Raw genomic sequence first — 24,608 nt, 5'->3', positions numbered from 1 at the left:
TTTGTGATCATTTGTTACAGCAGCAGTAGGAAAGTAGTACAGTTATTTGGGTGATAAAATTTCTATTTTTGTGAGAACTTCCTGTAGTTACCCATTTTATACAAAAATATGTACTATTTTATATTCAAAAGAATTATTTAAATGTTCAATATTTAAGAATAAGACAAAAGACCCGGCCAGTTCAAGCCCAAGTGAACTTGTCCACTTAAGATTCCTCCCTGGCTATGAGAACTGAGGGGACATTCCATTTCTGGGAGGGGCCTCATGGAGTTATTTGTGTAAAATCATTTATTACATACCTACTATGTGTGAGCTGCTTTATATATGTATTCATAGCAGTACCTTCAGCCATGGGTATTGCTGTTATTCCCAATTATAAATGAGAAACCAAGCAGAAAACATAAGGTATCTTGCTCAATTCACATAGTTAGTTAGCAGTGGAGCTGGGAATCAAACTCGGGTCTCTCTGACCTCAGGGCCCATACAGGTCCTGGAGTGGAAGTAATTACATTAAAGGATGTTTGTGAGTGTGGAAGTGGTGGCAGTGGTATGATGGAAAAAGAGCAAAACACCAGGAGCTGGACACCTGGTCTCAACACTGATTCATTTCATTCATTCAGTCATTCATTCAACAGATATCTTTGAGCACTTATTGTGTGCTAAGTGCTATTGCAGGATTTGGGAACTAAGGCAGTGAACTAAACATTCAAACAAACCTGCCTCATGGACTTTCAATTCTTGGGAGGTGTGCAAGACAATAAACAAAATAAATTTGGTTTCCTTTCCCAGAACTTTGTAAAGGAACTTCACAGATGTCTGTAGAGGATGGTACAGGATAGCTGGAAGAGCATGGGCTTTGAGGTCAGGACTTCTGGGTTTGAGTCCTGGCTCTGCCAATTCTTTGCTGTTTGACTCTGGGAAAATTACCCAACCTCTCTGAGCTTCTGTGTCTGCAAGTGTAAAATGGCACTAATAATCCCTATCAACCTAGATTGTCAGGATGAATAAATGAGATAATAATACATGTAATACCCAAAGTCATAGAATGCCATGGACAAGGATACTTATTATATTGATGCTGTGCCTGAGTTCTCATAGTCTGTGCCTGAGTTCTTATAGTCTGTGATTCCTCAAAGAAACTAGTTTCTGAGTCACAGCTGATGGTTCCCCTCCAGGGAACCTGCTTCTTCAGCTCTGTTCAGCCATTGGACAAGCCTCCTTTTTCACAGTCCCAGTACAAATGGTCCTTTCCACTTTAAACAGCTTATCTTGTCTGCTAATTTCCTGAAACCACATGTGGACCCTTTATGCTCAGAGAAACAAGAGAAGCGGGTCCAGAAGACAGCTGGGTTTGGGGTAAAGTGGAGTCCTAGCAGCTCTGTGCAGCTGCAGGCTTAATCTCAATTAACAAAAGCCACCTGGGGGACCAGCAGCACTGGGCAGAGACTGGGGCCCATTTGTTTGCAGGCTGTGGGTTGCCAGGGCTTTGTTAGCAGCCCTCAGGAAGATTTTTTTTGTTGCCAGGAAGATTGTATTTGCTTTCCTGGATGCCAGCCCTGTCAGGCAGGCTTCACACTATAACCTGGTCTACATCTGATGACTGTGTTCTGAGTGGGGCCGGGTTCCAGGTTTGTAGAGGGAAGGTTGAATTTTTAAAACACGTCTGTTCACCCTTAATACTGCTGCTCCCAGATTAGTGAATTTCCTTCCCTGAAACTCCTCAACACAAACACACCCACACTCACTCCTCTTTATACTTTGTCCCTTCATACATTTCTCACAGTTCAGATATTCATGTGCCATTTGACCAAGTCAATTCTCGTGGCTAATGGTAACGCCAAACAGATCACTGGCTCTGCTCACTCCTGCTGACCCTGCATCCCCACGCTGTGGGTCCCTGTTACAATCAGGGGGCTAGATTTAGCAAATAAAAATGCAAGATGCCTGCCTAAATTAGAAATTGGAATAATGAATTATTTTCAGTTAAAATGTGTCCTATGCAATGCTTGGGACATGTACTAAAAGTTATTGGTTGTATATCCAAAGTTCAAATCAAACTGTACACCCGTATTTTACTTGGCAACCTAACTACACCTTGTCTGTGATGCTTGGTAAATATATACACGAAGGAAGAAGTGAACAAAGCTACTGAATGATCACAAACAGAAAACCAAATGTAGATATTATTCTGGAAAGTACACATCAACATCTTACGGGTGATTATTTCAAGGTGATGGATTATTAGAGAATTTTTATTTTTCTAGGCAATTGTTTATGTTTTGCAATTTGACCGCAATGATTAGAAAAGTTTTCAAATATCAAATATGTATGTACTGATACCTATATATACACACACTAACTTTAAAAAATAACAAACCTGTTTAAAAGAGAAACTATTTGTCTTTTCCCTCAGCTGGAAACCCAGAATTTTCTGAAATCCCCACACTAAGGGACATCTTGAGCATCCATGAGAAGATTGTTGAAATCAATATCACATCACACAAAGCAGTCCCAAAGATATTGCTTCTACTTTATTAAGCATGCTGTACTTCTTAAGAAAATCGATTCCTGATACTCTGGGGATGTAAAGATAAGTCTAGTTAAACCCAAGACACAAATCTTGATTATATTGTATATAATATACTGGGGATTCTTTGATATTTTCCCCCTTTAATTTGCAAATAAGGGTGGAAAACAAAACAAGACGGAACATAAGCTCTTATAATGAGTTGAAGACCCAATCCCCCTCCTATCACACAACAACTTCCCGTGATGCCTTGCAGGCAAGCACTATTCAGATTTGTCTTTTGGGTGGCCAGTGGTGGGCTGGTTCAGAATGCTACACCTTAATGTAGCAAGAAAAGAAAATACTAGAGTTTATAAGATGTTTACTACATGCTAGGCACTGAGTGTAGATCACTTTGTCTCATTTCACTCATAAAAACAACCCAAGTTACACACATTAAGTTTATCTTAGAACAATGTCTCTTAAAAATGATTAAGATTGCTCATAATCACACCTATAAAAGTTTTGCAAAGTGCTTCATAGTTGTGGAAAGAGTCACTTACATTTACTATGCTATACTTCCTAAGGCAGAAAGCATTTATTAGAAGGAATATGCTTTCTGAAGATCTTTAGCTCAGGGTTTGAAAGACAAAAGGGCTTTCTGATGTACTTTTAGGAATGGACCCCTCCTGGTTTTCAGTTCTGAATGTGGTGCTAGAATTATGGGGTGAGGGTGAGCTATGAGGTACCTCTTCTCTCTCCTCTATCAATGTTAATTTTGCCTAATGATTCACTGTTGAGATTCATCGTGGGAAGATGAGAAGGACAGGATGGATGTTGTGTTGTCACTAAGTCAGCACACGTGAAGAACAGAATGTCGTCGGGAATAGCACCACGTAGCAAATAGCAAAGTCTGCAAACTTTGGCCAGCTTAAAGGCTCATAACACCCATGTTGTAGAAAAGAAATGGGACTAGAACAAAATCACCCTTGCCTACTCAGTGAAGAGAGACAGCAGAAAGGGTAAAATTCTAAGTCTGTCTTTATGGAGAGCTCCTGGTTTTAAAAAGAGAAAATTAGTTGGTTGAACTTTTGAAGAAGGAAAATGTGACTTTGGACAAAAAGAGCCTGTGAAGTGAGAGCAATTCCTCATTCTCGGGGTGGGGAGAGAGGGGGAGGGAAGCAATTTGATGATTGCTAAGGAAGAGGAAGAAAGAGCTACTTCCATTTAACTTCTTACACAGCAGCATTTTGAATAGGCCACTCTAAAATACTGATTAAGTACACTGAGCCTGAGCCCCGATTAGATTCGGCCATGTCTCAATAGTGCATAAACTATAATAGATCCGTTTCCAAGTCACCCTGAACCATCTTCTTTTCAACAATGGCATCAAGTGTTTGAGCAAATTGTATATTAAGTGAAGCATGTTAATTAAAGATGGAGGAAACGGGTTTAATGCACTGATTCCTCCACAAGAATGTCCCTCAACACACAGTGACATTTCAATTATTTTTCCATTAGTATTCACTGAATAAAGACCTTTTTTTTTCTTGCCTTTGCTAGAACGTAAGCACTGCTTGGTATGCATATTTAAATAACAGTCACACTGAATTAGCATTAAGACTTGGCTCTTAGCATAATGGTTGCATTAAAACGTACAGCAAAATGACACAGCCACAGAAAGACCTCCGCACACAGAAAAGAGCAGGACGTGATAGATAACGCAAGCTTCCCCGTTTCCTAAGCCTTCATGGAGACGGTGGTTTGAGAGCAGATCACCTAAGTTAGCTCCAGCTTTGCTAAAACCTGTTGGATGAGAAAGGCAGCACCCATCTTGGCTGCAAGGAAACCAATTTTACTGTCCATCATTTTAAGGAGAAAGCACTTTGTTCAAGTTCTAAAGATCAGCCTCATTCCAGCCACTGACACCATGCTCTCTACCCAGAGTCCCTGCCCCATGGTTAGTGGGGAGAAAGTATCTCACAAGTGAGATGACATCTGAACTCATTCCTTCAACTTATTTAGTTATAATGCTTTAAAAAAAATAAAATTTGACCTCAAGGGCAAGAGAAACTGACAACTGGACCAAGCAATATTCACTGATGACAATAAAACAACCATTTTGTTTCGTCATCAAGTCAAAGACACCAAGGAGAACAAAAGTCCTCGAGGAGTGCCCTAATAAGGGCATGGCAAATGCACAGCGAGAAATCAAGGAATGTTTATGTCACAGTAGTGGGGGTGAGGGCGGGAGTGTGCCATTAGGGGTGCCATAAAGCCACTCACCACAGATTGACCAGGAAAGGGTGCTCCAAACCCTGCATGATCTGGAGTTCCTTGAAGACGTTTCTCACTTCATTGCGCTCGACACACTTCTGTTTGTTCATGTATTTCATCGCATACATCTTCTTGGTATCGTTCTTCTGAACGATGCAGACCTAGCAGGGCAAACCGAGTGAGAAAGTGCTCAGGGAGCACATAGCAATGAGCAACAGAACAAGACTTGTTCTTTAGCATGACTTGCAGATTCTCTGGTGCTCAAGTTCTTACTTACTCCTGATTCACAGTAAAAACCTTTATTTCCTTCCTCTGCACCAGGTCAATTCCTAAATCTCTGCTTTCTTAAACAACTTTGCCTGTTTTTGCTTTGGAGCTTTTTTTTTTTTTAACAGCAGTTTGGGGAAAAAATAGCTGCCTCCTTGTCAGGAATCTTTTCATAGCAAAGACATCCTTATTCTGCCTTTTTTTTTCTTTTCCAAGTGAAAGGAGGGGATATAGACAGATAGACAGGCTCCCGCATGCACCTCGACAGGAATCCACCCAGGAACACCCATCTGGGGCTGATGCTCTGCCCATCTGAGGCTGCTTGCAACAGAGCTATTTTCAGTGCCAGAGGCAGAGGCTCCACAGAGCCATCCTCAGTATCCAGGGCCAATGTGCTCAAACCAATTGAGCCATGGCTGCGGGAGAGGAAGAAACAGAGGAGGGGTGAGAGGTGGAGAAGCAGATGGTCACCTCTTCTATGTGCCCTGACTGAGAATTGAACCCAGGACATCCACACATAGGGCCGACACTCTACCACTAAGCCATTCATCCAGGGCTCCTTATTCTGCTTTGAGTGACTTAAATAAATAGGCTAAACTGTCAAGCTGGACAATATTGTACAAAGAATTTGTTTACAAGCATAGGTGATATATCTAACCAAAAAGGGCTTTCATCACTGGGATAACACAAAACACAATGTCCATATTTTGAATTTTTTTAGAAGTTCATATAATGCCTGATAATGTAGACAGTGAATAATTTGAAAATGCAAGTCCAACACAAATGATTTTAAAATGCAAGTTCAGTATGAAAAATGAAATAATCTCAAGATTTATCTCCTCTTAGAAACTAATAACCAGGATTTGAATCTAGTCATGTGTTAACCCCCAAAAAAGAAATTAAACTGAATATGTATATTTTTCATGGTAGGATTTAAAAAAATATACAAATGTGATACAACTTAGGAAAACAAATTAGGTGGTGTCTTTCCCATGTGAATAGCTTTAGTGCTTACATTGACGAGATAACTTACTGAATGTACTGGTACAGCTTGAAAATGATTTTGCAACCTTGTTCTCTCTATTAGAGTACAGAGAAAGTCCTAAACTCCAGTGAGAGTAAACGGATTTGACTTTAAAATGTTTCTGAGATGTCCTTTATGTATGCTTTCCTCAAACGATGATGACAATCTCATAAAAATCCATTACAGAAACATCTCTGATTTATCATTCTTTGTGGTCCCAGTAGCTCAGGAATCTGAACATTTTTGGACAGTCTGTTTGAGCTATCACCCTGCTGCTGGTGGTTAATCATTTGGATTCTCACCTTCCCAAAACTGCCTTTCCCGATGGCTCGCAAAATTTCAAAGTGGTCAAAGGTGACTGAAAGACAAACAGAAGAACATTATGAGTGATGATCAGTTCTCCTTTAGTAGCTAATAATAAATAAAGACTGGGCTAAAACAAACTATCTTGTTTAAAACAGTATTCCAGACTACTTTAAAATGAGCATTCATTTATACAATAAATATTTCTTAAACATTATATTAGTTATGCCTTAATCACAGTGCTTCATACTGGGGAATATAGTAATAATAAAGTAGAAATCTAATCTCTACCTGTACAGAGCCTGTAGTCTAGTGAGGGCTCTATACAGAAAGGAACCCTTATGGATTCAAGTCACAAAATAAGTGGACAATTAAAACTCCCGCTGAATGTTGTGGTGCTCTAAGAGTACACAACGGGATTTCACACAGGTGACAAGGTCGAGGAAACAGCTCTGAACACAGACAATTACAGGGAGATCTGGTTCTTTGTGGACCTGACTTTCCTAAGGATCAGCACTTGACCTCCTCCCTGCCTATTTTTCCCTAAAACCACTGTTATATATCTTAGTAATTTCAATTTTCCCAAGTAGGAAACTATTACATCCCTAAATTCACAGAATGAGGTCCAAGGTCCATATCGAAGAGATTAGCATGAATATGCACACAGAGGTCTACTGCATGGTGCTGGGAAGTCAAGATGACCTTTCACATCTGCCATTTTAACACGTCGGCTCCAAGAAGTCGGAAGCGGTAGGTGTTTACTGGTGGCACAGTCTCTCAGGCCAGTGCTCATAAGTGCTTGGTGATGAGCAAAGCAGAGGAGAGATTCTCTCTGGTGGCAAGTCTTTGGTTTCTTGCCTTGATGATTTTGAGAAAATGTCCCACTTTGTCTCCTGGTGTTTGAACCAAGGATTTAGATGAGTAAACTTCCCAATGAGAGATTATAGAGTTCATTCAGAAAAGGTTGGGAAACACTAAAAGGTACTATGCTTCTCTTTAAAATATGTATCCCCCCCCCACCTTTTTTTGGAGAACAATAAGATTAGGTCGACCTGGAGGAAGAGAAATAAGTCAAGGGACCTCTTAAGATTTTTCTAAGCTTCCTGAGGGTTGAAACATTTTTATGGCTTGTGGATGATAAAAAGGACCACATACTAAACCTGACAAGCTCAGGAGAGGCCTGCATGGCGGCCTTACAAACTCAGAGACCCAAAGTGACCACATAGGATGGGCTGAAACGAAACTTCCTGACTCAAAGCGAGTCATGGCGGGTAGTCGTGTCCTAGGCCAGTAACTTCCCTGACAAAGGTCAATCTTTACCTTAACTGAGCATATCTGTTGTTGTTTTTGTATTTATGATCATGTAGTTTTGGAATGTCAGAATAATTCTCTTCTGCCAGACCCCTTAGGGCACAATCGCTCTACCAGAGCACAGACCACAGGACGCCCCGTTATCATCTTCTTCTCCCGCACACCCTCTCTATGTGCTGTAGGTTTAATTGTTAACTATCCTATACCCACCAACGTAAAAGCTATGTGTCTCTCTGTTTTACTTTTCATCCAATCCCGGAAATTTCCCCACTGTGCTTTCTTCTGCTTCCCTAATCTACCACCAGTGGCTTTCTTGTAACCCCTTAACATCTTCCTCTTTGATTCTGATGTATAAAATAAGTGGTAAAACGGCCATTTTCTCACTGTATTGAGATTTTGCTTCCTGGCAATTGTCGTAAGTTTGGCTCAAATAAACTCATACAAATGCTCTAACAGCTTTGGACGTTTTTATGTCAACAGACTTAATAATCACTTCCTCCTCTGAACTTCTAAATCACTTTATTTCTAGCACAAAAGCCATTTCATTGGGCGAGGCAACCTGTATATGACAAATAATCCTGGATTTAGACTCAAAATACTCATGTGACTTGTGATTAAAAAACAGACTTGCTGAGTCTCTACCTTCTCATCAGTAAAAATGGGAGTGACTTTCCTAGATAGGAAGAGAACATGTTTTCTTCATAATGTGCTAATAAAGCTATTCACTTATTTAACAATCAATGACTTACCTTACCTTTCCTTTTTTTTTTTAAGTGAGAGGAGGGGATATAGAGACAGACTCCCACATGCACCCAACCAAAATCCACCTGGCAACCCCATCTTGGGTCGATGCCCGAGTACTGAGCTATTTTTAGTGCCTGAGGCTGCTGTGCTTATACCAACCAAGCTATCTTCAGTGCTTGGGAGCACACTCAAACCAATTGAGCCACTGGCTGCAAGAGGAGAAGAGGGAAAGAAGGGGTCACTTCTCCTGTGTACCCTAACTGGAGATCAAATCCAGGATGTCCATATGCTTTATCCACTGAGCCACCGGCCAGGGCCAACTTAGCTTTCAAAACTCGAGTTCTGATTTTCTTTCATTAACTAGATCATAAGTTCTGTGAGAGCAGAGATAATGTGTCATTTTGCTTATTCTGGTTTCTCTAGCAACTCAGAAAATTCCTCTTTGTATTTGTTTTCAATAGAGCCTAGTACAGTGATTTCCATATGGTTTTTCTCAGCAAATAAATCAAACTAAGTTGTATGATCCACAAGAACCTCCAAATGATTGCATCTTATACATATAAGCAGAATGAGCATTTGGGGTTTCTAAGGAAGTGTTTTTTAGATTGAGTCAAGAACCATTAATGAGTTAGGAAATAAATTAGCAAATGAGACACACTTTAACCATTTAAATGCAATAGAATAGATTAAAAATATCAGAAACAGTGCAAATGTAGTAAGAGTAGTATTGCCTCTGGAACTTTTTTTTGAGGAAGTTTATGTATGTGTATACATAGGTATAAACTGGATCATGATATAATTTTGGGGGTATATTTCTTACTGTGGATTATGGTCAAAATAACTTTAAAAATACTTCTGTAACTTTTCTCTTGAGTTTCAAACTGACGTAACCAAACTAATTCTTTTCTCACACTCATTCCATGAGGCTGAGTTATAACATTATGTACCATGGAAGTGTTCAAAAACAAAAATCACCAAAATTTATTTCCAAGTCCAAGATTTGACCTTGAGCCAATTCAACAACACTGTGATTTCTCCACAAGCAGCCTAGCCTTATGATGCTGGGCTGACAGTTTGAATCTCCAGGCATCTGTACAGCAGGTATCCACAGAACATGATGCCCCATTGTGAGATTATCCCAGTTCATGAACTATGTCTCTTTAGAAGCCATTTTATGCTTGGGTGAGAATAATAACGGCTTAGTTGCCAGGTTACTGATACATTTCTACTAGCAGAGCTGCCTTTATTAAGGTCAGGCCAGGTCCCCGACAGGTGACGAGCCTGAAGTTTTAGAGATAATGCATCTTATTTATGCCTTTATTTCAAGTCAAAGAAAGAGCAGACTAATACTATCTTGCCTAAGGTCACTTCTGTGTACAGTAATACACTCAGGAGAAAGCCAACGCCAGATAAAAACATGACAGGGGAGGAGCCCGTATCCATCCTTTCTTTCTTTAAAAAATTTTTTTTTCAGTTACAGTTTATATTCAGTATTACTCTGTATTAGTTTCAGGTGTACAGCATAATGGTGAGATAATCATATACTTTATCAAGTGTTGCCCCTGGTATTTCTAGAACCCCCCGGCACCGTACACAGTCACCACAATGGTACAGACCATGTTCCCTATGCTGTATGTCTCAATCCCTTTATCTCACAGTCCTTTCTTAAATGTCCGACTACGGCATCATGAGTTAGGAGGGAGACTGATTGAAAGCAAAACGAAACCTCTGAAATTCAGACAAAATGAGAGAGAGAGAGAGAGAGAGGGGGGTAGTCAAAATTGTAGGTTACTTTGTCAACAGAAACCCAACTGTACTGCAGGCACCTAGGATTTGCCCACAGGTAGTGTGGACTAGCATGCCCAGTGTGTACCTAAATCTTTGATCAACATGTCCAGTATTAGTCAGCAGACTGTGTATGACCCAGAGGCCAAAGTGGGTCAGCAGCTTTTATTGGTAACACCTATGAGCAAATATTGGCTTTTACATTTTTAAAGGATTGTAGAAATGTAGTAGCAGTAATAATAATAATAATAATAATAATAATAATAAAAAAACATGCAACAGACCTATAAAAGCCAAAATACTTCCCAGCTGGCCCTTTAAAGAAAAATTTGCCTACCCCAGGATTAAGCACGCAGGCTTGGGAGACAGACTACTGGAGTGCAAATCCCAGCCCCTATAACTAAAGTTGTATAATCTTGGTGGTTTATTTCTACACTCTGTTCCTTCATCTATAGAATGGGGGTGGGCAGAATGCAGGGTGGGGAAAAGGTAGGTTTCAAGTTGTGAATACATGAAACACAGAGTTTATTCTTGTATCATTATTTATTATTGTATTATTTTCCATACCAACAGCGGTAAACCCTGTGGGTACCTCATCGGGCTTATCACAGAGTGTGAAAGAAGTTAACATGTGTATCAGAACCAACTACTTAGGGAATAAGAACTCAGAGCTCCCAGCAAGTTCCTTCAGTGAATTATTTAAGCTGCTGTCATGGCACATGGAAATCATCGGGCAACACGGAGGCAAATGGCAGCCCCTAGTGTCATTTCTATACGTCTGGGGTTTGCACAGTCTGCGGTTTGATGTTTTGCGATGTTTTCTCCAGTCTCTGAAGCATGGTAAACCTTTGTCATGTTTACTTCTTGTGTCTTACGCCAAGACGACAGAACAGCCGTATGGTACAGTTAGACCCCGGGTCTTGGAGGTGGGGCGTGAAGGTGGTATTGAGGGTAAGGAGGGGCAGAGCCTGATTCTCACCTATGCTGATGGGCACTGGCCCAGGGTAGGTGGTCCGCGGGACAACCATCAGGCCAAAAAGGTACAATCTTTGCTACTTTCCTTATCTGCTTCAGAATCTTGCTTTCATAGAGGCCTTCTAGTCCAGTTCTTAGCAACCAACATGTCAATACAATATCCTTAAAGTTGCCTGGAGGTGTCCCAGGTGAACAAAGTTGAATGGGTCCTAATGGTATGGTATCACCTGGACTATTTAAAAAAACTGAGTATCTTAAGTGGACTTATCCTGGCATTTTTCTTTTGAGTAGGTGTTCTTTCTCCACTAATAAACCAGATACAGAAATTCTATAGGCATGAGGGAATCTGTTTATGTATAGAGTGGTAGGCATTTCATTTTTAAATCTCATTTTATCCTCACAACAACCTTATGGCCTATGTAGATAGGTGCTTTGGCTCTGAGGGCTAATTTGCCATGTTTATAGGAACTAACTTATACTTTGTAGTTAGGTGCTAAAGACAGAAAGTCAAAGATACACATGAAAATCTTCTGGGAAGGTATCCCTTTGAAAACCAAGAGTTTTTCAAAAAGTCCAACACAAGTTTGTTTCTCTTGTGTGAGCACCCAATGAGGCTCATGTAATTGCATTTAGGGGCTATCATAAGAAAAATTTTAAACACTAGCATCACACTTAGCTCATTAGCAGGCTCAAATTTATTAAAGTCATGTGGAAAGTAAGAGGACACAACTGTTGGACAGTTGTCACAAAACTACACCCAACATTTGAGTGGAAAACTCACCTGAGTTTGCTTAGTAGCATTAGGTAAATTCAATCTATGCCTTTTTGATTCTGGATCCAGGTTCTTAACCATTATTTTTATAGTAGTCTTAATATTATTCTTATCATATCTCTATCTATCCCACAGGTAGAAGCAGGGGGAACAAGGTGGGATTTCTTCATCTCTCCTAGAATCATGAGTCAAGTCAGGTTTTTCTGAGTCTTTCTCTAATATCATACAAGTGCTGATTGTGGAAAGCCAGTACTAATGTTTTTAGTTCCTTTGTTTTACTTCTTATACCATCTCTCCAGCCTCAACAGTCCATACAATAAACAGTGTGGAAGGAAAAGAAAGGGGAAACCTTTTTAACAGTTGATTGTAAAACCCTAACACTTGGGATTTGGAAGAAGAATATTCTAGAAGGTAGAGCTGATACAATGTGGTAGTTCTGAGCATGAAATTCTGGGATTGGATTTTGGCTGTATTACCTGCTAGCCATGAACTTGAAGTGAATTACTTAAGCTTTCTGAGTTTCAATTTCTTCCTGTGAATAATTCTGACCACAGATCATATCCCTTCTAAGGTTATCATGAGGACTAGGTGAAATAAGACATATCAGAGGTTCTTAATTAGGTATTTTTGGCAGAGAATAAAAACTCAATAAATATCTCACTGTTTTTGGCTGTTTTTGTTATTATTACTAGGTGAGTCATCATTAGTATCAGCCCAGAATATCATCTGCCAAAACATTAGGCAAAATGATGTTGGGACTTCACACAGGACAAATTGCCAAGAATATCACTTCCCTGAAGACAGACCCTGGCTGGCCCTCTTAATCACTATATCTGCATTGCTTTGAACCATGTTGGGCATGTAGCAGGCGCATGGTAAACCCTTGTTACATGGAAGAAGAAGGCAGTAAAATATCATCGCCAAAGTTTTAAAGAATATAGATGGCTCTGGAGAAAAAATTTAAAGATTATTTTTCATGTTGATGTCCTTAGCACGTCATCATTTATAACAGGTAAGAAATGTCTTACCAACAACTTACTATCAAAAGACTTCTTAATGTGCTAGGCAATGAAGTGCCTCTCCATTGGGATGCTGTCACAGTGTTACAACTTCAAATTCCTCTGAAGCAATGGATTACCTTAAGAACCTCAAGGATTGACTTAGTTATTTTCTGAGCTCAGAAGTGTGGAGAACCGCATCAACTTCACAATGACCAACTATCTTAAGTGAGGACATGGATGAAACCCCCTGGGAACTGCAAGATAATTAGCAGCAAGAGCAAGAGGGTATTTGCTTTGTCAGCATAGCATTGTGTCTGAAAAGAAATCAATGTATCACACTATGCAAAGGAAAGGGACCCACATTAAATGACCATCTTCCATATACTTTGTCGCAATGAGGATAGAATTAGTGTCTCTTCTAGATCAAGTCATTTTACCTATTTTTAAAAATGGATATTGCATGATTGGCCAAGAAAGGACAGAAAAAAAATCGAAGCTTTCATTGAAAATACAGTTCTTCCAGTAGATTTTAGTCTTTCATTCATTAGATGAATATTTGGTCATCTTGATACATTCCCAAACAGAGAAACTCTCACTAATACCCTTTTAAGACAGTCACAGTAAGAGGGGAAAGAAGCTAAAATCACTTCTCCAGATGACAAAACTTTTCTTGTAAGTCAAATCAACAAATATTCATTGTGCATCTGTGTGCCCGGGACTCTGCTAGGCACTGATGAGAAACACAAGATGCTTGGAACAAAGTCACATCCTCAGAGAACTGCATGTGACTCACTCACCAGTATTTGTGAGGATACAAAACCTGGATAATCAAATACACTCTGCCTCATTTTTATTTTATTTTGCTATAGTATATAATGTATGTATCTTTGGAATCCAGTATTTCCTCTTCCTGGAATTAGACGTGTATAAATAAATAGGTATATAGGCAAATAAGTATATATATATATATATATATATATATATATATATATATATATAATCAATAGAGTGTTAATATTTATGTATAAAGAGCCTTTCTGGATTTTCAGAGAGGGGAAAGAATATTATGGCATAAAAATATTGCTTCTTGTTTTTTAATGTAGATTGAATGCTATGATGAAAGATAAATATTATTTGGATCAGACAGGATGGCATTAGAATCCTTGCTCTACTGTTTACAAGATAAATAAAATCAGGACATTTTCCTGACCTTTCCGAGTTTCAATTTCTTGTTCACACTGAGGATTGTTTTTTTAGATAAAACAAATATACTTTTGCTATACAAAAATATCCAGAAAAGTAGAAAGAAGAAAAAATCATTGAAAGATAACCATGATTAATATTTTGATTAATTATTCTTTTTAATGTTCTTATTTTTATCAAAGTTATATGTCTATATATACATTTATATACAGTTTAAAGAGGCAAATAGATCTAAAAGGTTTATTATAAAACACTGATATTAGTTCTATGATCCATTTGTCTTTCTTCCCAATTTCTTCAAGCCAAGAAACAAACACTTTTACCTCTGTTAGCTAATAGTATATTTAGTAGTTTCCACCCTATTTTCTAAATAATATAATTTTGTTGTTTCTTTTCAGTTTGGGGCATTACTTACTGAATTTCCAAGAAGGTAGCTGAGAATTTGGCTCACTTTCCTGCTCATTTGGTCTTATCCTGATATGCTCCTATCTTTCCAATATAACTGTATCTGATATAATAATTTCAGTTAGGTCAATATTCTCATTATTATGAATATGAAAATGGTATGTACACCTAAGTGGTTTACTACTCAGTTTCCCTGGAGTTGATAATTGTCTTAATTATACATGAGCTTATTTTCCCATTTCCTTTTTCCTAATTCAATTTCATATTCTTATCCAGTTGACTAAAATCCCTTTCAGTATGTCCAAGTGCATCAGTCATATTGTCAGCTTCTTGAAAATGTCTGTGTCAGAACCCTCTGACCTAATCCAATATCTGTACTATTTATCTTTTTTGCTTTACAGCTGTTCTCCTGGGGCTCCCCTTAACCATTATTCTGGGAACTTCCTTCACTCCCCTTTAATGCTGGATTCCCTCTTTATTGCATGCACTGTCTCCGTCTTTTTTGTTTTACTCCTTTGTTTTTATGGTGTACATCCTGCAACAGCTTTGTAGGAATGACTGCCCAGGAAATAACTTTTTGAAGCCTTGCATATATGAAAAAATGTTTTTATGTTACTCACACTCAATGGAGAGTTTGGCTGGGTATTAAATTCCAGGTTGGTAATTATTTTCCTTCAGAATTTTGAAGCATTGTTCTTCTTTAATTTCTAGCTTTTTATGTTGTTGCAAAGAAGTCTAAAGCTATTTTAGTGCTGGACCCTTTGATGTAACAGTTTTCTTCTCTGGAACCTTACAGGATTATATATTTGTGTTGAACAGTTTGAAACGTCATGATGGTATGGGCTTATTTTATTCATTGTGCTTGGTACTGAATAGGCTCATTCAACCTGGAAACTTGTGTCCTTAAGTTCTGGGCCTTTCTTTTTCCTATAAATTATGTAATAATGGTCTCCTCTCTTTTATTTTCTCTTTCTCTATTACTGTACCTCATAGTATTTAGAACTAGAACTCCTAGGTTGGCCCTTAAATTTTCTTGCATTTTCTCTTCTGTTTTCTGTCTCTGTCTGTTTGCTCATTATTCTAAAAATATTCTTTAAATTTATCTTCTAAACTTTTTTCAAAAATTTCCGTTCAGGCCCTGGCCGGTTGGCTCAGTGGTAGAGCGTCGGCCTGGCGTGCGGGGGGACCCGGGTTCGATTCCCGGCCAGGGCACATAGGAAAAGCGCCCATTTGCTTCTCCACCCCCACCCCCTCCTTCCTCTCTGTCTCTCTCTTCCCCTCCTGCAGCCAAGGCTCCATTGGAGCAAAGATGGCCCGGGCGCTGGGGATGGCTCCTTGGCCTCTGCCCCAGGCGCTAGAGTGGCTCTGGTCACGGCAGAGCGACACCCCGGAGGGGCAGAGCATCGCCCCCTGGTGGGCAGAGCGTCGCCCCTGGTGGTCGTGCCGGGTGGATCCCGGTCGGGCGCATGCGGGAGTCTGTCTGACTGTCTCTCCCTGTTTCCAGCTTCAGAAAAATACAAAAAAAAAAAAATTTTCCGTTCATACTGTAATATTTTCCCCTCATGCTGATCTTTGCTCTCTGAATGTTGCTTTCTTGGTTTTCTATTTTTCTCTACTTAAATATTTTTAGTTTGCTCATACTTAAGTGTGGTAACCTATACTCCCCATTTGGAAGTTCTGAGCATGAGGGTGCCTATTGTCAACAGTAAGCTTCACTCCAGAGAGCTATGGTTAAAATGTTGAGTTAGGAAAACTCTGCTGTTGAGAACTTTAGCTCTTCCTTCTTATGTTGGTCAAAAATCTTCAGAGAAAAACTCTATCTTCCTCTTGTCTGAAAGGTGAAGCCCCAGCTGCCAGTGTCAACAGAGCCAAATGTGAAAAAGAGAGCCAAGCGCCCAGTATGCATTAACTTACTTAATTTATCCATTTCCCACATGCAGCCCCTCCCTTGGTGTGGCAGGTCTTTCTGGTTAAGAGACCCTCATTTCCAGAGAATAAAGCACAGTATGGGGTAGAGATACCCCCTTTCTTCTGAGAGGTGATACAGGTACATAACTAACTTGCATATATATATATATATGGAGACCTGAAGATGGCAGCAGAGTAGGCAGATGCACAGACGCCCAGCTCTCACCACCAAACTGGAATACAAATCAATTTAGGAAAAATCAGCGTGAAAACCCAACTCTAGACTACAAGAACAGCTCTCAAAAACCAAGGAGCAAAGAAGAAGCCACAACAAACCTGGTAGGGAGCGCCTGAATCTCCCCTGCTTACAGGAACGGAGGGGGTGGGGTGAGGCTGAGAGCCCAGAGGGGATCTAACTCTAGGGAAAAGAGCAGAAAATACTGCTCACAGCCACTTGTCTGGCAACCAGGGAGCGAGGTGTGTTGAAAAGACCAGCTTATCTTCCAAGTGGAAAGGAAAGAGAGAGGGACACACTGTCAGAGACTAAGGAATGCAGGAAACGACCTAAAAAAAGCTGACTCATTCATGCTGGAGGTGGCCATAGCTGGGGGGAGGGACTGATCCTTCCCCACAAAACAGTACTGAATTGCTTTCGGATCAGAGATCTCCAGACATCTCTCCAGCTCCAATCAGCGCAACAAGACACAGCTGAAAACAAGAAGTGGGGAGGAGAGGCAGTAACTCAGGTCTCCATGGAGATCTGAGATACACCTCTCCCTACTGAAGCTGAGAAAACACCCTGCCCCAGAGACATTAGTTGGTGGAAGAGGCCTTCAGAGTCTCAGGTTACACCCATCGCATTCCTGGATACAGTTTCAAAGAAGCTCCCTGCTGAGATCAGTAAACAAGATTATCACCTGTTAAGAAAAACAAACAAATCAAGACTTCAAAGCTGCCCAAATCCAAAAGTGGATTACAAATAACAGCTGATACCAACCCAAGAAGACCTAGAAATAACACAACTGAAAACGAGGCAGACAACAACAAGCCTAGACTCAACCAGCTCTATAAGCAAAACACCCAAACATAGACATAATGAGAAGACAAAAAAGTGCAATCCAAATTAAACCACAAGAGACACCTTCAGGAGATGAACTGAGTGATATGGAAATAATCAAACTTCCAGATGCGGAGTTCAAAATAATGATTGCAAGGATGCTTAGGGATCTTAGAACAACAATGGATGGTCATTATAAACACCTAAATAAAGAAATAGCAAGTATAAAAAAGAATTAGTCAGAGATGACAAATACAATATCAGAAATAAAGACCACAATTGAAGGAATTAAAAACAGGATAGATAGAGCTGAAGATTGAATCAGCAAGTTGGAGGACAAGTGGAATGAAGGCATGAAAGCAGAGAAGAAAAAAAAAAGAGACTCAAAAAGTCTGAGGAAACTCTTAGAGACCTCTGTGACAACATGAAGAGTAATAACATCTGCATCATAGGGGTTCCTGAAGAAGAAGAAAAAGAACAAGGGATAGAGACTTTGTTCAATCATATCATAGCAGGAGAAACTCTCACAAGTTCAAGAAGCACAGAAGACTCCATTAAAGAGAAAACCAAAGAAACCTACACCAAGACACATCATAATTAAAATACCAAAGCTAAGCGATAAAGAGAAAATATTAAAAGCTGCTAGAGAAAAAAAAGCTATCACCTACAAAGGAGCCCCCATAAGGATGACATTCGACTTCTCAACAGAAACACTTGAGGCCAGAAAGGAATGGCAAGAAATATTCAAAGTAATGCAGAACAAGAACCTACAGCCAAGACTACTTTATCCAGCAAGGCTATCATTTAAAATTGAAGGAGAAATAAAAAGCTTCCCAGACAAAAAACAACTCAAGGAATTCATTACAACCAAACCAATGCTGCAGGAAATGTTAAGGGGCCTGTTGTGAACAGATCAAAGTGGGAAAAGAATATAGCAAAAAAGGAATACAGCTTTAAAGAATAAAATGGCAATAAACAACTACATATCAATAATAACATTAAATGTAAATTGATTAAATGATTCAATCAAAAGACATAGGGTAGCTGCATGGATAAGAAAACAGGACCCGTACATATACTGTCTACAAGAGACACACCTTAGAACAAAAGATACACATAGATTGATGGTAAAAGGATAGAAAAAACATTTCATGCAAATGGAAATGAAAAAAAAGCTGGGGTAGCAATACTTATATCAGACAAAGTGGACTTTAAAACAAAGGATATAGTAAGAGATAAAGAAGGCCACTACATAATGATAAAGGGAGTAATCCAACAGGAAGATATAACTATTATAAATATCTATGCACCTAATATAAGAGCACCTAAATATATAAAGCAGACTTTGATGGATTTAAAGGGCGAGATCAACAGCAATACTATAATAGTAGAAGATTTCAATACCCCACTAACATCACTAGATAGATCCTCAAGAAAGAAAATTAACAAAGAAACAGCAGACTTATTGGACACACTAAATCAACTCAATTTAATAGATATCTTCAGAACCTTTCACCCTAAAGCAGTAGAATATACATTCTTTTCAAGTGCTCATGGTACACTCTCTAGGATAGACCACATGTTAGGGCACAAAAGTGGTCTCAACAAAATTAAGAAGATTGAAATCATATCAAGCACTTTCTTCGATCACAACGGCATGAAACTAGAAATGAACCACAACAGAAAAGCTCAAAAATTCTCAAACACATGGAAACTAAATAGCAGGGTGTTAAATAATGAATGGATTAAGAATGAGATCAAAGAAGAAATAAAAAAATTCCTAGAAATGAATGACAACGAGCATACAACAACTCAAAATTTATGGGACACAGCAAAAGCACCACAGAGAGGGAAGTTCATAGCACTACAGGCACACTTTAAGAAGTTAGAAAAAGCTCAAATAAACAACTTAACCCTGTATCTAAAAGAACTAGAAAAAGAACAGCAAGTAAAGCCCAAATGTAGTAGAAAGAAGGAAATAATAAAGATCAGAGGAGAAATAAATGACACAGAGGCTAAAGAAACAATAAAGAGAATCAGGAATAAATGACATAGAGGCTAAAGAAACAATACAGAGGATCAATGAAACTAGGAGCTGGTTCTTTGAAAAGGTAAACAAGATTGATGAACCTTTAACTAGACTCACCAAGAAAAAGAGAGAGAGGACTCAAATAAATAAAATTAGAAATGAGAGTGGAGAAATAACAACTGACACAACAGAAATACAAAATATTGTAAGAAAATACTATGAAGAACTGTATGCCAAAAAACTCGACAACCTAGATGAAATGGACAAATTCCTTGAAACATACAGTCTTCCAAAAATCAATCTGGAAGAATCAGAAAACCTAAACAGACCGATTACACCAAATGAGATCGAGACAGTTATCAAAAAACTCCCAACAAAGAAAAGTCCGGGGCCTGATAGCTTCACAACTGAATTCTACCAAATATTCAAAGAAGAACTAACTCCTATCCTTCTCAAACTATTTCAAAAAATTCAAGAGGAAGGAAGACTTCCAAGCTCCTTTTATGAGGTGAGCATAATTCTGATTCCAAAACCAGGCAAAGACAACACAAAGAAAGAAAATTATAGGCCAATATCCCTGATGAAGTTAGATGCTAAAATACTCAACAAAATATTAGCAAGCCAGATCCAACAATATATAGAAAAAATCATACACCATGATCAAGTGGGATTTATTCTGGGGAGGCAAGGCTGGTACATTTGTAAATCAATCAATGTTATTCATCACATAAACAAAAAGAAGGAGAAAAACCATATGATAATTTCAATAGATGCAGAAAAAGCATTTGATAAAATCCAGCACCCATTCATGATCAAAACTCAGCAAAGTGGGAATACAGGGAACATACCTCAACATGATAAAGGTAATCTATGACAAACCCACAGCCAACATCATACTCAAAGGGCAAAAATTAAAAACAATCCCCTTAAGATCAGGAACAAGGCATTGGTGCCCCCTTTCACCACTCTTATTCAACATAGTTCTGGAAGTCCTAGCCACAGCAATCAGACAAGAAAAAGAAATAAAACTCATCCAAATTGGAAAAGAAGAAGTAAAACTATCATTATTTGCAGATGATATGATATTGTATATCGAAAACCCTAAAGTCTCAGTCAAAAAACTACTGGACCTGATAAATGAATTCAGCAAGTTAGCAAGATATAAAATTAATACTCAGAAATCAGAGGCATTTTTATACACTAACAATGAACTGTCAGAAAGAGAAATTAAGAAAGCAATCCCCTTTGCCATTGCAACCAAAAAAATAAAGTACCTAGGAATAAATTTAACCAGGGAGATTAAAGACTTGTACTCAGAAAATTATAAAACATTGATAAAAGAAATGAAGGAAGATATCATACAAACAAGTGGAAGCATATACCGTGCTCATGGTTAGGAAGAATAAACATCATTAAAATGTCTATATTACCCAAAGCAATTTATAAATTCAATGCAATACCAATGAAAATATCAATGACTTATTTCAAAGATATAAAACACATATTCCAAAAATTTATATGGAAGTAAAAGAGAATGGCACTCATCAACAAAACAACACAAAATAAGTACTGGCGAGGATGTGGAGAAGAGGGAACCCTCCTGCACTGCTGGTCGGAATGCAGACTGGTGCAGCCACTGTGGCAAGCAATATGGAGATTCTTCAAGAAATTAAAAATCGAACTGCCTTTTGACCCAGCTATACCACTTATAGGAATATACCCCAAGAACACCATAGCACTGTTTGGAAAGAAGAAATGCACCCCCATGTTTATGGCAGCATTGTTCACAATAGTGAAGATCTGGAAACAGCCCAAGTGTCCGTCAGTGGACGAGTGGATTAAAAAGCTTTGGTACATATATACTATGGAATACTACTCAGCCATAAGAAATGATGACATCGGATCATTTACAACAACATGGATGGACCTTGATAACATTATGCTGAGTGAAAGAAGTAAATCAGAAAAAACTAAGAACTATATGATTCCATATATAGGTGGGACATAAAAATGAGACTCAGAGACATGGACAAGAGTGTGGGGTTACAGGGTGGAGGGGAGGAGAGGGAGGGGGTTGGGGGAAGGGATGGGCACAAAGAAAACCAGTTAGAAGGTAATGGAAGACAATTGGACTTTGGGTGATAGGAATGCAGCATAATCAAATGCCAAAATAACCTAAAGATGTTTTCTCTGAACATATGTACCCTGATTTATCAATGTCACTCCATTAAAATTAATAAAATTTTAAAACTATATATAAAAATAACAAGATTTAAAAGTAAATAAAATATTAATTGCTTTAACAATAAAAAATTTATAAAACATTCTCATGTATTACAATCCATTCATTTCCTACTGCTCATGTTCATGGTTGCGGGTGGCTAGAGCCAATCAGAGCTGTCCTCTGGGACAACACCAAATTTTTATTGGATAATGCATAATGTACATGGGTCATTGTATGGCTCTCATGGAATTACATTTTAAAATATGTGGCGTTCATGGCTCTCTCAGCCAAAAAGTTTCCCGACCCCTGGTCTAGAACATTTTCCCTGGTATGGTAATACCCAGGATAGAAAACAAAGTTATTTAAGTAGCAGTGATTTCAATATTTTATAAAATAAATCATAATTTCCACATAAGGTATCACACAAATGAGGTTGCTCTGAAAAAATTTTGAGGAGTGAGCAATGATGATAATGATGGTAAAATGAATTGTGAAAAGACATGGATGAAGGTCACTGAATTTGTCCTTGAAATTAAAATGAATAGAAGAAGTCAAAACTCAGGAGTGGTGGTGAGCCGCATAATTAACTCCAGAGAAGAAAGGTGTTATATGTCAAACCCGTAACACTTCAGTCGTCTGGGATCTAAGGGACAGGTCTGTGAGTTACATCACAAGTGAAGATGAGTGTCCCTGTGAAATGGAATGACTCAGCTTTCTGAGAGCACAATTCAATGGTAGGTACATAATGGGTGTCTGATGTATTCTTATTGAAAAGCAATCCCCTACATTTATTTTTTTCATTTATTAATGACTATCAAACTACATTTATTTAATTTTGTAAATCCATTAGTTAGTCATCCTGAAAAAATACATATAACTGAAATAAAAAAGATTCATTTTATAACAAGATTCAGGGTCTACCATGTGGCTCTGATTTCAGATCAGTGGCTTAATCTTCCTAGACTCCAGTCCTGCTATGTTTAAATTGTAGACTTACCTAAAGTTAAAATGCATATGGTTGTTGGATGTCTCCGTCACCATCCCTAACTAGAATTTTACTGGATGGTGAGTACATCTTCATATCACTTGCTTCCAAACCGAACTCCACGACATACTCCATATCTAGATGGGAAGGTGAGACCCTAAATGGTAGTCTCTATCTGACCACCCACCAGACAAACTGCCACCCTGGGGCAATGATGGCCACCACTATGCCCCATCTTGGGATGTCATGGGGGTACTCACCCCCAATCACCCCTGCATCAGAACCCAGACCCATGATATACACAGAAGATGGGATGGACCAGGGTGGCATCAGAAACAACCGACTCAGAACCCTTCCTGGGAGGCAGCAGTGTGTGAGCCCAGGCTCCAGCCTCTGGAACAGGATCCACTATCCCATCAGATCTCACTTACAAATTCAAAGATAAAATGAGGAAGAATTTAGAGATAGTATCTGCAGATCGTTAAATCCACAATGTAGGGCCATTCTGAATTCACCACCCTGTGTCCCTGCATTGCTCCCACACAAATGAGGCCAGCCCTGGTTCCTGGTCACATGATATATTAGTCTCTTCCCTTTATATTGGTTAATTCCTACCGGTGTAGACTTGCTCTAATATCTGTCCTTTAAAACAAGAAAAATGCCTCTCTTAATATCAGATTCAGTTCTAGCTATTGACTCATTCCTCTGCTTCTCGTTAGATTAAACTTCTTGACAGTTGACTACACTTGCTGTGTCTATGTCCCCAGCTCCCAGACACTCCTAACTCCCCAAAGTCTGGCTCATGCCTCCACAACCCCCCTGAATGGCTCTGGTCAGTATCACCAACATCCTCCAGGCTGCCTAATCCCACAGATAGTTCTCACTTTATGCAACCACCCGGGAACATTCAACATAAAGGACTGTCCCCTCTTTCTTAAAACACTTTTCTCAAAATGTTTTCCTTCCTCACTGGCTATTCCTCCTCCATTTCCGATGAACTGCTTTTGCCTGTCTGACTTCTGAATAGTAGGGTGCTTCTCTTTTGTTTCCACATTCTCTCTCAATGAAGACCCACCAATCCCCATGACTTTATATCTCCAGCCATCTTTCCCACTCATCTCTGGCCACTCAGTCTTAGCCTCCTACTTGACACTACCACTTAGATGTCTCACAGTCATTTAATGCATCCAAAGTAGGACTCCTGACTACACTTAAACATCCCCAACCCTTCAAGGCCCTCTCTTCTCCATCTCAGAAAATGTCACAGCCATTTACCTGACTACACAAGCAAAAATCTATGATTCGTTCTTGACTTTGTTCTTTTCCTCGTACCCCACAAACCATTTTATTTTATGTTAAAAATATATGTTGAATAAACGCTCAGCTTTCCATCTGCATTGCCACTCTGCCAGCCCAGGCACCATCATCTTTCCCATTAATTAGATGATTGTCCTAGTTAAAACAGGTCACCTCTGGGTTTTCCCCCCATTTCTGCTACTTAAGTAAGTTATCTACGTAGCACTTACTTACTAAAAATTATAATTTATAGATCTCAATTTCATCAATCAGAAAATCCCATCCCCCTAAAAATAAATCTGGGACAGAAAAGAAAAACCAACATTGGATAGTTTTGGTTTTTTTTGCCAAGTAAGGACATTAAAACCTATGATAATGGTAGTAATAACAGCTAACATTTATTGACTAGTTCCTATGTGCCAAGTGCTATGTTAAACACTTTTTATGGATAATCCCTTTCTATTCCCACAAAAAGGATGTGAGGCAGATACTGCTATGAGTCCCCTTATTATAGATGAGAAAGCTGGGAATCAGAG

At 38.9% G+C, this 24,608-nt stretch overlaps 1 protein-coding gene across 3 annotated transcripts in view; it reads right to left on the bottom strand.

The window, feature by feature from the left end:
• STK32A (serine/threonine kinase 32A) overlaps positions 1–24,608 on the bottom strand; it is a 105,535-nt gene that overhangs the window by 66,578 nt on the left and 14,349 nt on the right. For all 3 annotated transcript variants that reach the window (XM_066272902.1, XM_066272903.1, XM_066272901.1), the window contains exons 3-4: positions 6,377–6,432; positions 4,793–4,944 (exon numbers count right to left, since the gene is read on the bottom strand). In XM_066272902.1, coding sequence (XP_066128999.1) covers positions 4,793–4,944; positions 6,377–6,432 — 208 coding nt within the window. The remainder of the gene's footprint in view (positions 1–4,792; positions 4,945–6,376; positions 6,433–24,608) is intronic.

This window comes from Saccopteryx bilineata, chromosome 4, assembly GCF_036850765.1.
Source record: "Saccopteryx bilineata isolate mSacBil1 chromosome 4, mSacBil1_pri_phased_curated, whole genome shotgun sequence".
Classification (NCBI taxonomy): domain Eukaryota; kingdom Metazoa; phylum Chordata; class Mammalia; order Chiroptera; family Emballonuridae; genus Saccopteryx; species Saccopteryx bilineata.
Note: the sequence above shows the minus strand (reverse complement) of the source record. Positions and strands in the feature narration are given on the sequence as shown.